Raw genomic sequence first — 12,265 nt, forward strand, 5'->3', positions numbered from 1 at the left:
TTGGCTCTGGCTTTGTGCCAGAGTGCTTCCCTTTGCTTGCTTGACTCTTTCCTTCCTATTTTTTGCTGCACTCTGCTAAATCCCATGCTGCCAAATGGGAGCAGATGTTGCCCCTCACTGGTGTTTTCTACATCCTTTTATTTCTTTGGCTTAAGGAACTATACTTGCAAATGATCCCAGCAGTGATGTGAAGTGGCAGCTCTTGTGAGCAGTTTCAGAGTGAGGGCACCATTTCCTTTGCCAGAAGTGCCAGGTCTCCCTTGTTGGGTGTAGGAGAGTTTCCTAACAAACAGGCTTGCCCAGCACCATGGACATTTGAATGCACAGTAGCATTATTTTGGCCCTCAACTTAGATGTACCTATCAGAAAGCACATTCTCTTGTCTGTGAGTAAATTGATGCACTGGGCACATTCATGTCACTCTGCCCAATCCTGTACTGATGCTGAGGAAGCTCGTGAGATATGGACGAGTATTTGCTAGCACATTTATCACGGAGCTGTTTTATACATTAAGTTCTTTTTTGCTTCAATACCACATATCCCAAATTTTCTCCTTAAAGTTTCTGTTTCTCTGTTCCTGTGAATGATATTTGAAAGCTGACATACAGTCATCACAGCTCAACTCAAGAAATCTGTGAGGCCGCTGATGGCATGGTCTTTCCCTTAGAACAGTGCCCTTTAACTTCATAACGGGAGAAAAATGAATGCAGAGTTCCCAGTACACAACAGCTGCATTAATGTCAGACTTAAAGGACATGCAGAACCTCGTGCCCATCTTCTTCTGGAGTTAATTCACCTCCATAACTCTTTATTTAGTACTTGTGGTGCTTGAAGAGTGACAAGTCCCCTCTTCATTTTACAGCTGTCAGAAGGGACTGCCACCCAGCAAACAATACATGGGTTAAAGCCTTTTACCACCTACTCCATTGGTGTGGAGGCCTGCACGTGTTTCAATTGTTGCAGCAAAGGGCCCATGGCCCAAATCACAACACAGCCGGCTCCACCCTCAGAACAGCCTCCACCACAGATCCGCACCGTGTCCTCCAGGAATGCCTCTTTCCAGTGGAGTGCACCTCAGTCACCCAATGGCATTGTCACCAGGTAGGAGACAAACCCACCCAGCCAAGCTTAGCACATCAGCTAGAGGTGGTGGCAAAACAATCTGAGCTGGAATTGCCATGTAGCCATGCTCCTCCTTCTCCGTGTTGGCGGTGGTATTGCCTGTGGCCTGAATACTGTCTAGGAGGTGTTTGCTATTGTCCTGAGCAGGATATTGGGTGAGGATGAAGGTGAAGAGGATGAGCTGTTGTGAGCGGAGGTAATAGTCTGCAGTTGCAGAGCCAAAATGTTGTGAGAAAAACTGGCAGCAAAGAGGCATCTGCATCCTGTAGTGACTTAGGCACTGATTTGCTGAAGTGAGCAGCAAGGCAACTGCCATCAGGTTTTCAGTGTGCATATGACTTGCTTACAACCATGATTGCTCAGAGATATCTTACAGCTGGGGCCAAAATCTCCAAGAGAAAAACTAGAATCTCTTCTCCAGTAGCCAGACACAGAATCATAGAATCATAGAATAGTTGGCATCATCCTAATGGATGAAATGTATTATTGGTTGTCATTTATTTAGGCTCTTCGTTAATCAAAATCTCAACTTTCTTCACAGCTATGAGCTCCATGTGTATATGGCTTGTCCCTTGAACCTACAGCCAGCAGTGAAGGCTTGCAGTCCTGGCCCAACTGAGGTGAAGTATACAGGGAAAGGACAGAGTGCCAACGTGTCCAACCTGGAGCCTTACACAACTTACAACCTGCGAGTCGTGTCTTACAACTCTGTTGGCAGCAGCGCCTCAGAATGGATTGGTTTCACTACAGAAAAGGAGCGTGAGTATGAAAAATGGTTCACTGAGAAGTGCCCGCTTCTGATGCATGGGGCTGCATAGCACCAAAATACAGCCTGACTCCTGACCCTAACTCCTCCGCTCCTCTGAAAGATGATGTCCCAGAAACCTGTTCTTCTGTGTCCCTGGGCACTGTGCCTCTGCTGCATATTCGTTGAAATTCTGCTCTGAGCTTGATTGCTCATTCCTTCAAAAACACTTCTTTACTCATCATCTGATGTCACGTCCTCTATCTCGGGAGACTGGAATCCTTTTCTTTTACTGAAAATGGGCAGAAAAGCTGCAGAACAAAAAAAAACGTTCAAGTATTACCAGAAGGGTGATAACATGGTGGTAGATACACTACCATAAATAATCCCTGGGAAAAGGGGAGATGAAAAAGACTTGGTGATTCTTCTTAGGAACAATCTTCCTGTCCTAATTCATGCTACGCTTCTGCCAGGGCTCCTTGGATGTCATCTGAATTTTTGGATCCTTGTTGACACTGAACTAAGAATTCATTGCTATCATCTATATGACCACAACAGGCAGTACTTTAAGACCATGTGGTGGTTTGCATGGAAATTAAACATGCAGGACCTGTGCCTAGAGGCAGAATAGATTTTGCCATTAGAACTGAATCTGTAGTAATATCTGCTACATTGATAGCTGAAAATTTCAGTTGAGGCAGCCCCAGATTTTCTTTAATATCACCACAGAAAGAAAAAAAAGTCCTTATCTCTAAAACTGTGTTTTATTAAACTGCATGTCAATGGACTTTTAAATGGAGCAAATTCATAAGGAACTGCTGAGACATAAAGGGTTTGAAAGCCATTTTTAAACCCCTACCCACTGGGTCCACAGCCCTCCTTTCAATTTTGCTTTTCTTGCCTTGCTGACCTCTTCACACCAGGCCTCCTGAGTCACTCTGAATGTCTACTTCCTCATGCCTGGAAGGCTTTCTTTAGTGACAGTGGGCAGTTAGCAGCAAAGTGCAGCTTTCTTATGAGCAATCCAGCACATACTGGGCACAAAGCCACAAGAAAGGACCACGGCAAATGTAAATGAAGCCTTTTGTTAACAAGCTGTTGAGTCCAACTCTGATGAACTCTTCCTCCCTGTAGTGAGTTCTGGGTTTCTATACTCTCTGCCTGCCATCTGCCCTTGTTTTTCTGGAACCCCATGGTTTCATGTATGTACATGTGTTAAAGACTACCATGGGTAATTTTTTGGAGCTTACAAAAAGAGTCACAGAATGGTTTGGGTTGGAAGGGACCTTAAAGCTCATGCAGTTCCAACCCCCTGCCATGGGCAGGGACACCTTCCACTAGACCAGGATGCTCCAAGCCCCATTCAAGGTGCCAGGGATGGAGTATCTACCACTTCTTTGGGCAGCCTGATCCATCACCTTACCTCTCTCATAGTAAAGAACTTCCTTGTATCTAACCTGAACTTCACCTATTTCAGTTTGAACCCATCACCCCTTGTCCTATCACTACAGTCCCTGATGAAGAGTCTTCTCCAGCATCCTTTCCTTAACAGTTCAGTTCCCACAGCCCTGCATACTGCAGCTGAGCTCACAAAACCTCCTGTGTCTCCCTATCCCACACCTTTAGCTAGAATTTAATGTATTCAGTTTTGGTGTCTGTACCACATGCACAAATGAAAAGGAAGTTCTAAGTCTTTAATTTAAGAATATATTTCTGCTTTCTCAGTGGAGAGTCTGGCATGCTACAGCAGCTTTCTCTTTTCTCCTTGTATCTTTTCTACTCATACATGTGTACTTGAGAGAGAGGGAGCGACAGAGAGCTTGTATCATGCAGCATCTCCTCTGTGCTAACTCAGTCGTGCCTGTTGGCTAGAAATGAACTTTTTTCCTTCCTTTGCAGCACCTCGGTACATGGCTCCATTCTCTATTGTCAGCAATTTATCCACCATCCACATAGACTGGAGCCGCACTTTCGTATTGAATGGCCGCCTGAAGGAGTACGCTTTGGTTGAGAGCGGGCAGCGCATCTACAGTGGCTTTGACACGGAGCTGTATTTACCAAGGACGTCTGACAAAAGTCAGGTTCAATTTCCTGCAGCTTCCTCCCTGTGAAAGGCCATTGAGCTGAATTAATAGTATTGTATGCTGAACTTAACTTAAAGAAAAACCTTCCATAAGCCATCCCAAGCTTAAGAGCACAGGAGTGTTCTACACACACTCTGAAGTGCATCTAAGCAGACGCTTGAAACAAAAAGCCTTGGAGCTAAGCTTCCTCTTAAATATTGTACCTCCCCCTCTACTTGACCCTGGTGAGACCACATCTGGAGCACTATGTCCAGTGCTGGGTTCCTCAGTACAAGAGAGACAAGGAGCTGCTGCAGAGAGTCCAGCAAAGGTCACAGAGATGCTCAGGGGTCTGGAGCATCTCTCTTAGGAGAGATTGTGGGAGCTGGGCCTGTTTAGTCTAGAGAACAACAGACTGAGAAGGGATCTCATCAATGCAGATCAGTATCTCAAAGGCAGGTGCCAGGAGGATGGTGCCAGACTCTTTTCAGTGATGCCCAGCAACAGGATGAGGAGCAATGGCCATAAACTAAAACGAAGAAGTTGCACCTCAGCATGAGGAAGAGCTTTACATTGAGAGTGGTGGAGCCCTAGGACAGGCTGCCCAGGGGGTTTGTGGAGTCTGCCTCTCTGGAGGCATCCCAAACCCACCATGGACATGTTTCTGTGTGACCTGCCCTCTTGACAGGGTGTTGGATTGGATAATCTCCAGAGGTCCCTTCCAACCCTAATGATTCTGTGATTCTGTAACTGTGTGACACTGCTCTGGCTCATTGCGAGGGTCAAGCTTGTCCAAATCCTGGAGATGTGTTGGAATTCCACCCTTCAGGACCACACTCTGGAAAATGCATGGAAATCTTCAGCTTCAGAAAAGACTGAAGCCTGAATTTCCATTTGAATAAAATTAAGTCAGTAGCTTTTGGAATCAGGCATGTTTTGAAATGCAGTTTGTCTCTGGGCATTTGCAGTCTTTCTTTAAGATACAAGGAAATTGTCAACAGAGGAAAAACAAATAGGAAATGTTTTCTGTCTTAAAGCATTGGGTTTTTTGTATGTCAAAGGATTTTGAAATGTATTTTTTACCTTCCCAATTGCTGCAATGATGCTAATACTTATTTTTTACTCAAAGGTTCTTAACATAAAATGTTCTATCAATCAGCCATGAATGGAGTATGAGGGATTTAGGGCAAAACAATGAATGAATTGAAAGTTACCAGTTGCATGTCATTGGAAGAGGGAGGTTTGGATGGTGGAAGAGGAACAACGTCATAGTGGTTACTCCCTATGGTTTGCCATGGTTCATAGTTTAGAAGTTCAATACACACATACAAGGGATGATGAGACCCTGATCAGGCCTGATCCTCATTTTCTGACCTTTTTGTTCAGCCTTGTTGTTCCAAGTGACCTGCATCACTGATGAAGGGAGCGCCATGACACCAGTCATCAAGTACAGTGCAGGAGATGGAGCTGGTAAATATGTGAAGAAATCATCCCCCACCTATTCATTGTATGTCTTTGTGGTACAAAGTCAGTATGTAGGGCATGCCAGGCAGGATGGCACCTCATCACAGGATCAGGGGATTCCTTAGTGCCTTACATTATGAGTGATGTAGGTAATGTGCTTTTTTTGCCATGGATGTATTTCTGTTCCTTTACATCATGAACAGCTTCAGATCCTCACTCCACATATGTAATATTTTCCTGCTATTTTTACATCAATATATATCTTCAAAATGAAGTGCTGAATAGAATCTGCTTTCTTACAGGTTTTATTTCCCAATTAAGTTTATCTTGCATTCTAATCTTGTCCTCCAACTTTCTTCCTCAGTTTGACAAGGAAAATACATATTCTCTCTCCTCCCTGCATCCCACCTGCCCCATCAAGAAGCATCTTGCCTGCTTCTTTCATATGACCAACCTCCAGGCTCTGGAATTTCATCTGAGATGTGTTCTCCTAACCAGTTATATTGTCAGGACCCAGTTTATAACACTTGCTCTTTACCGTCTGCCCATGAGGCCTTTGCCTGTTTCGTGGAAACAAGGGAATATGGTGTGGTGACATGTCAGTCATTTGTTGTCCATTGAGTAGTTGACACCTAATGGTAAAAAGTTTCAGGTTTTTTAACTCCTTAGTTTTCTGGGAAGCAAAGCTAAGCTCTAACCATTTCTAACTAACTGACATACTGGTTTTAATTAATTTATCTTTTGAGTTTCATCATCTTCAGCTTCTTCAAATAGATGGGTCTTGTCTTTGCAATTATTCTTTACACTGCATTTCCCTCATATACCTTTCATGTTCTCACTCCATCCTCCTACAGAATTTCAGCAAGCTGCTGTAAAGGCATTATAAAATGTTGCCCATTGCTCTACATCCATCATATTCCTTTGGTTTTTATTGCTGCTTGTACCCAGAGTCTACCACAAACTCAATTAGCACCACAGGCAACCTGCGGAGGAGGCTTTGCAAGCGACGGTGATGGAAATCTCTTAGCAAAGAGTCTGGATACACATGTGGGATTACAGACAACCAGGAAATCCTGTCACTGAGATTTCTTATGCTTGTATGTGAGCAAAGCCAACAAAGGGGCTATTTTTTCTCTAACAGGTGGGGGAAGGAGGAATAAAGTGTTTCAGGTTGTTTGTATTAATTCATTACTCATTTCAGTTAAGTCCTCCTCCCTCTCTCTTTTTGAAAGGCCTTCCACTACACAGTGCTGGAGAGAATGTCCTCTTGTCTGTACCACTCTGAAATCACCAAATCTGTTTCCACTCTTCAAGGTTACTTGGAGAGCCCTTTTTTTCCCCTCACAATTCACCCTCACCACCTCCTTTCTCCAGAGTTGCTGATGCAGTGGTGATTTCCAGCCTAAGCAGCAATACCAGAACTTTAAGTAGGGTCTCTTGAGGGTAGTCAGCTTTTTATTATAGGCCGCTAGCATATTGAACCATTATGCCACCTTGAATATAAGTGCAAGAAAGCACGTGACGACAAAATCACTTAAACTTCTGCCTAATTTATTAGCAAGGAAAGGGATAGCATATTGTTAAATGCTTTCTGAAATAACATTCTCTTTCTCCCCTAATCCCTCTTTCTTTTTACAGGCCTGATCTTGACAACACCTGGAGAGAAGGACAAAACCGAGTCCAAACGTGCGAAGTTCTACAACGAGCTGTGGTTTGCAGTGCTGATGGTAGTTCTAGGTTTGATCCTCTTGGCTATTCTCCTCTCCTTAATTCTTCAAAGGAAAGTCCACAAGCAGCCCCATGCACGAGACAGGCCTCCCTTAGTTCCACTCCAGAAAAGAACATCACCAATGAGTGTGTATTCATCAGGTGAAAACCACCCGGTACGTTTGGTAAATGCAATGTTGAGTATACAGTATTGTGATATACTTTCATCCGCCATCCCCAAAAAACACACACAGAGCATTTCTTCCTCCTTCCCCTGCTTTGTCGCACTCTTGGTTACCAAGTGAAAGCTGCTCAGTGTAGGAAATGTGTGTACCTATGCGTGCATAGAAAGCCAACCTACAGGTCAAAAAAGAAGCCTTATGGTGCCTGGTCTGCAGATCCTGAAATGCTTCTGATGCCTAAGACAAACTTTGGATCTGGAGTCACAGAGATGCAAAGCCAGCGATGCCACCTTATGTTAGCTGACATCTGCAATAGAGCTCAAAAAGCCTTGGCATACTGTGAGGAGGTAGGTGATAAATGTGGTTTTCAGTGGAACCTTTCATGTATCCCCAACTAACCAGCATCAATCTGACAGTCTTTGTCAGATACCCATGAAATGTGCTAAGGACCCTCTCTAAATGTGTGAGTCCACCAGAGAGGTGGGAGGAGGACTGTAATAAAGAGGAAGGATTTGTATCATTTTTATTAAGACAAGTTATAGTTCAGTAAAAAAGGGGATAAAGAACATGTTCCACCATGTAGCAGAGTAGCAGTGCTATCCTACCAAACAGGAATATGGCAATTGTTACAAGGCTCAGAGTGGGAGCAGCACTGCTTTCTATTTCCATTGCTTCTTCCCAGGCACAGCCTGTGAGATGATTTTTCTTGTCACTTCTCAGCTTCTCTCTTCTGTGAGCGCCATCAAGCAGGGTAGTGACTCCTGCATTCTTCACACATTCTGTTCCTTTTTGTCTCAGTGACAAGAAGCTGCATCCGTGCCTCAATGACGGAGCTCTTGGAAACAATGGAATTTCCAGTGTGCCCCTTGTCCTGGCAAAGGCTAAGAGCTTAAGAAACTTGTTGTTTGGTCTCATGGTTTTGATTCCTTTTCCTCTACTGTCTGTCACGCTGTGTTGTTCCCCTTGACTTCAAAATGCTTTTGCTGTTGGTATGCCTGCACAATTACTTTCCATGTTTCTGCCTCTTCCTTTTTTTTTTTTTTTTTCCAGAAGCTCATGGACTTAATAGAATGGACTTAATAGATTCTACAGTACATCAATTGGAGGATTTAATCTGAGAAGTTAGGATAGAGTTCCTGTTAAGTGGCAAAATGACTTGAGTTCTGTTCTGTCAGTGGCATGCAGCAAGCAGTGCTGGCTGTCCATGCGGCTCTTGATGCCCCAGTGAACATTACATAGTGCCTCATCTTTGCCAGTTCCCGTATTCCTCCCCATCCTGCTACCTTGCTCCCCTTCACAAAGCTGCAGCTACTTCACACCCTCTGTAAAGAACAGAGTGCACCTGCACAGCACCTTGCCCTGCCCTAATGCTTTTCCTTCCTCTGTTTAATCTCAGTTTGAGACCATTGCCAACACATCTGATTCATCAAGCAGTGTCACTCTCAAGAGTTACACAATGCACTTTGAGGTAGAGTCATTAGCTTGCAGAGCTGCAAGGTGTGTGATGTCCTGGATGACATAAAGAGCATGCACAAAGGCATCTGACACTGCATGTGTCTCCTGGTGGGTGAAACTAGTCACGATGCCTGAAAGGAAGAAGTCTGCTAACATACCTTGCTGTGTCTTCTAACTGTGCATGTTTTTTGAAGCATGGGGCTCTCTGTTCTCTTCTACTCTTGCCTTCGTTCTGTTCAGATGAAGTGTTTGAGACCGTGCTGTATTGTTTTTGATATATCAGCTTGTATTTTCCTCCTAGGGACTGGCTGATACAAAAATTCCAGGAGCTGGTGGTTCTCCCAGCAACCACAGCATCCACATTGCATCAGGGGCAAGGAGACGAAGCCAGAGCCAGCTCAATCGCACCTATTCCCAAGCCTCCCTGCACCGTAGTGTCAGCCAGCTACTCAGCCTCTATGACAAGAAGTCTTTTGCTGAAGATCCACCTTGGGATGCCATTATTCACAATCATCACACTACCAGTCGGGGCTTGGTAAGGAAAAGGACTCCTGTTTCCTCTGTGGTGCTGTTGTGCATAGTGATGTGCCTGTTTCACTGGAATCCTGAAAATGTCTAAATATCAAAAGCTGCTGGAGATACAGCCAGAAGGACATGGTCAGACATTACATCCCCAAAATGCTTCCTGCCTCACTGTTCTCTTCTGGAGCCACAGGTGCTCTTAAATGATGTGAGGGGGCCACATGCATCTGTCTACTGTTTCCACTGAATTGGTAACATCATGGCTACCAGGGATATGCACCTTGAAGAATTCCTATTTGGTTAACTCACAGGCTTTTCTCTCCCTGCATTTCAGTAAATGCATATGTGTGAGGAGGGATGCCTTAGCATCCTCCACACATCCTGTGCCAAAAGCAGGCGCTTCCTGTGCCAGCAGCAGAAGCTTCTAGTTCTAGGTTCCTTGAGCTATGACCTTGGACTCAATTGCTGACAAGACCTGCTTTGTCCTCTGCTCCGTCACAATGCAGACACTGTGTGAATGCTAAGATCTTTTGGCATTCATGACAAACGACTTAAGACTCTGCCTATAGGGGACTAGGAGGAGGTTGAGTGGCAGAGTATCTGTCCTTTAATATAGGAGAGGACAGGATTGGCCAGTGTCACTAGCATGGACCTGAACACACAGATACTATGAGTTATGATTCTCAAGGACAGCAGCAACCTCCCTTCCTCTTTGTCAGCAAGAAAAAAAGGCTTTTTAACTTCTATCCTCCTTGGCTTCCACCTTTCCCTGAGCAAAGGTGTGGGAAGGAGCTCAGGGCCAGACACATTTGTTCCCAGAAAGAGCTGCTTAAGGCTCCTAAAAGAGGGACATGTGAGGTAGTAAAAAGTTACAAGGAGTAAGCAGTGATCAAGTGGATCTTGTCAAAAATACAGAGTGAACTGCACAGTCTGCACAAAATCCAGTGAGCTTCCCTGGTCTTTTACCTACAGTACACCAAGGAGCTAGAAGGGCTGGAATATCCAGGCATGCCACAGTACAGGGGTGGTGGTACCAAGGAAGCTGATAAGGCTTAAGTAAGAATATAGCAATACTTAGCTCTAGGTAAACCCCTGAGTACAGATTAACCTTCAGCTGCACTCTGCATCTCATGGACTGCCTTATTCAGTGGTATGACTCAGCCTAGAGTCATTTTCTGAGCTACCAGTCACATCCTCATGATCTAATTCCTTGGAATTAACAGCCCATCCAGGGTGTAGCTCTATAGGAGCTCCATAGCCAAAGGAACAGCTTCCTGATGCTGAGAAACTCTTGCTCTACCTGCTTATCTTGTGCTAACACCATGATTTGGTTTAGTCTGCAAATACACATGCTGCAATGCTTTCACTCACTTCTCCCCTTTAAGACATTCAGTAGCTTAGGACTGTCAGCAAGTTTTGTTCACCCCTTTGCCCACCTTGCAAATGAATATATTGAATGGCTGAAGTGGCCTAGGACACGTATCTGCAGTAACACTGCTGGCAACCATCTCTTTATGCTATGGAAACAGTTTCTTCCAACTTTTTGCTTCCAACTCTTTCCCTGGCTCAAAGCATTAGCATGAGTGCAGTTGGAAGAAGCTCAGGCCCTCCTTTAGAAGCTTGAAGAACAAAATCTTACCTAAATCACAGGAGATGTGGCTGTTATACAAGACATCAAATGGAAAGATGAAAAGAAAAATACATATCTGCAAGTTCCCATCACACTACAACAAACACTATTTACCATTTATCATCTGATCCATGCAGTAATTGATTTTTTAACTTACTGCTTACTATGAAAAACCTAGCTGGTTTGGATTCAGGTGCCTGAATGCTGTAGGTTCTTACCTCATGCCAGGAGGAATGGCAAAACATTGAAAGGTAGAAATGCACTTATTTATCTGACTTTCAGAAGCGTTTTTTAGGGGATGAGAAGAAAGAAATGAAGGAATCTCCTTTAGTTTGGCTTACATACCTCTTCTTTTCTCCCTCCTAACAGTATGTAGATGAAGAAGATCTTGTCAATGTCATCAAAGGCTTCAGCACAGTCACCAAGGAGCACACCACATTCACCGACACCCACCTCTGAAGAACACAGCCACCTTCTTTAGAAAATGGAAAGTGGGTAACTTGCCAAAAGCAGCCTGCATGGCCTTCGGGGAGGGGATAGGACTGCTGTTTCCCCACCCTGTGCCCACTATGGGAATAAGTAGAACTATTTGTTGAGAGGGTGTGAGAAGTGGGGTAAGTTGGTCTTTTTATTTCCACCATGTTTTTAAATGTATAGTAAAAACTGTGTGTTAGCACAGACACCTCATACATGTAAAAGAACAGCTTCAACATCCCTAAGTCACACAGTGGTAGAAGGCTGCGAACATGAGGCTCTTACCTTTGTCTCTCACCCAACTTTCACAGTTGAGGAAGGCTGTGGGGGTACCATGATTGGTATAAGGAAGTCTTTTACCATTCCAAAACCCAAAAGGGGCCTTCATGGCAGGATAGCCATGGCTCTTCCTGGCCTGACAAAGCTGTACCACAAAATTGTGTTCATGCACAGGTGAATAAACAGCAAATAAAGGAATTCGTATGGAGTTGCTTTTATGTTCTCTCCCTTGCCCTTCCCCAGCCTCTCAGCTAAAAGTTAAAAAAAGCCACTCATTCATGCTTAAATCTAAGCATGCTTTTGCCAGAGATGGAAATCCTCCTAACCCACCCTCTATTCAACACTTGCTATCACAGCCTTCCCTTTTGCTTACGTATTACTTATTTACATGCAATAAAATTTGTTCACCACCCCCAGTAAACCAGAAGCAAACAGCAAGCAGCCAGTGCAAGACTGATAGGAAATAGCATGTCAAGGCACTTGTAATTGAGAGTTATTATACCATGACAATAAACCTACTCCCATATTCATCTCTGTCCTTTTTCCAGTGAACGTGAAAAGAAGCCCCCAAGAGACTGCCAGTTCTGTGTATTTCACCATGTGTATTTTTATGCATCCTCTC

At 44.2% G+C, this 12,265-nt stretch overlaps 1 protein-coding gene across 4 annotated transcripts in view; it reads left to right on the top strand.

Annotated features, from left to right (window-relative positions):
* The window catches only part of USH2A (usherin), a 372,328-nt gene extending 360,073 nt beyond the window's left edge, over positions 1-12,255 (top strand). The window contains exons 66-73 of one of the 4 annotated variants that reach the window (XM_057406464.1): positions 863-1,101; positions 1,664-1,881; positions 3,767-3,943; positions 5,317-5,400; positions 7,033-7,277; positions 8,680-8,751; positions 9,040-9,273; positions 11,260-12,255. In XM_057406464.1, coding sequence (XP_057262447.1) covers positions 863-1,101; positions 1,664-1,881; positions 3,767-3,943; positions 5,317-5,400; positions 7,033-7,277; positions 8,680-8,751; positions 9,040-9,273; positions 11,260-11,349 — 1,359 coding nt within the window. In that variant the 3' untranslated portion in view covers positions 11,350-12,255. Of the gene's footprint in view, positions 1-862; positions 1,102-1,663; positions 1,882-3,766; positions 3,944-5,316; positions 5,401-7,032; positions 7,278-8,333; positions 9,274-11,259 lie in introns of those variants that run through there. The other 3 variants (XR_008971850.1, XM_057406465.1, XM_057406466.1) reach the window with 3 other exon arrangements.
* The last annotated feature ends 10 nt before the right edge of the window (positions 12,256-12,265 follow it).

Source organism: Pezoporus wallicus, unplaced genomic scaffold, assembly GCF_028554395.1.
Source record: "Pezoporus wallicus isolate ANWC-B61680 ecotype Strahan unplaced genomic scaffold, APGP_CSIRO_Pwel_v1 scaffold_2617, whole genome shotgun sequence".
Classification (NCBI taxonomy): domain Eukaryota; kingdom Metazoa; phylum Chordata; class Aves; order Psittaciformes; family Psittacidae; genus Pezoporus; species Pezoporus wallicus.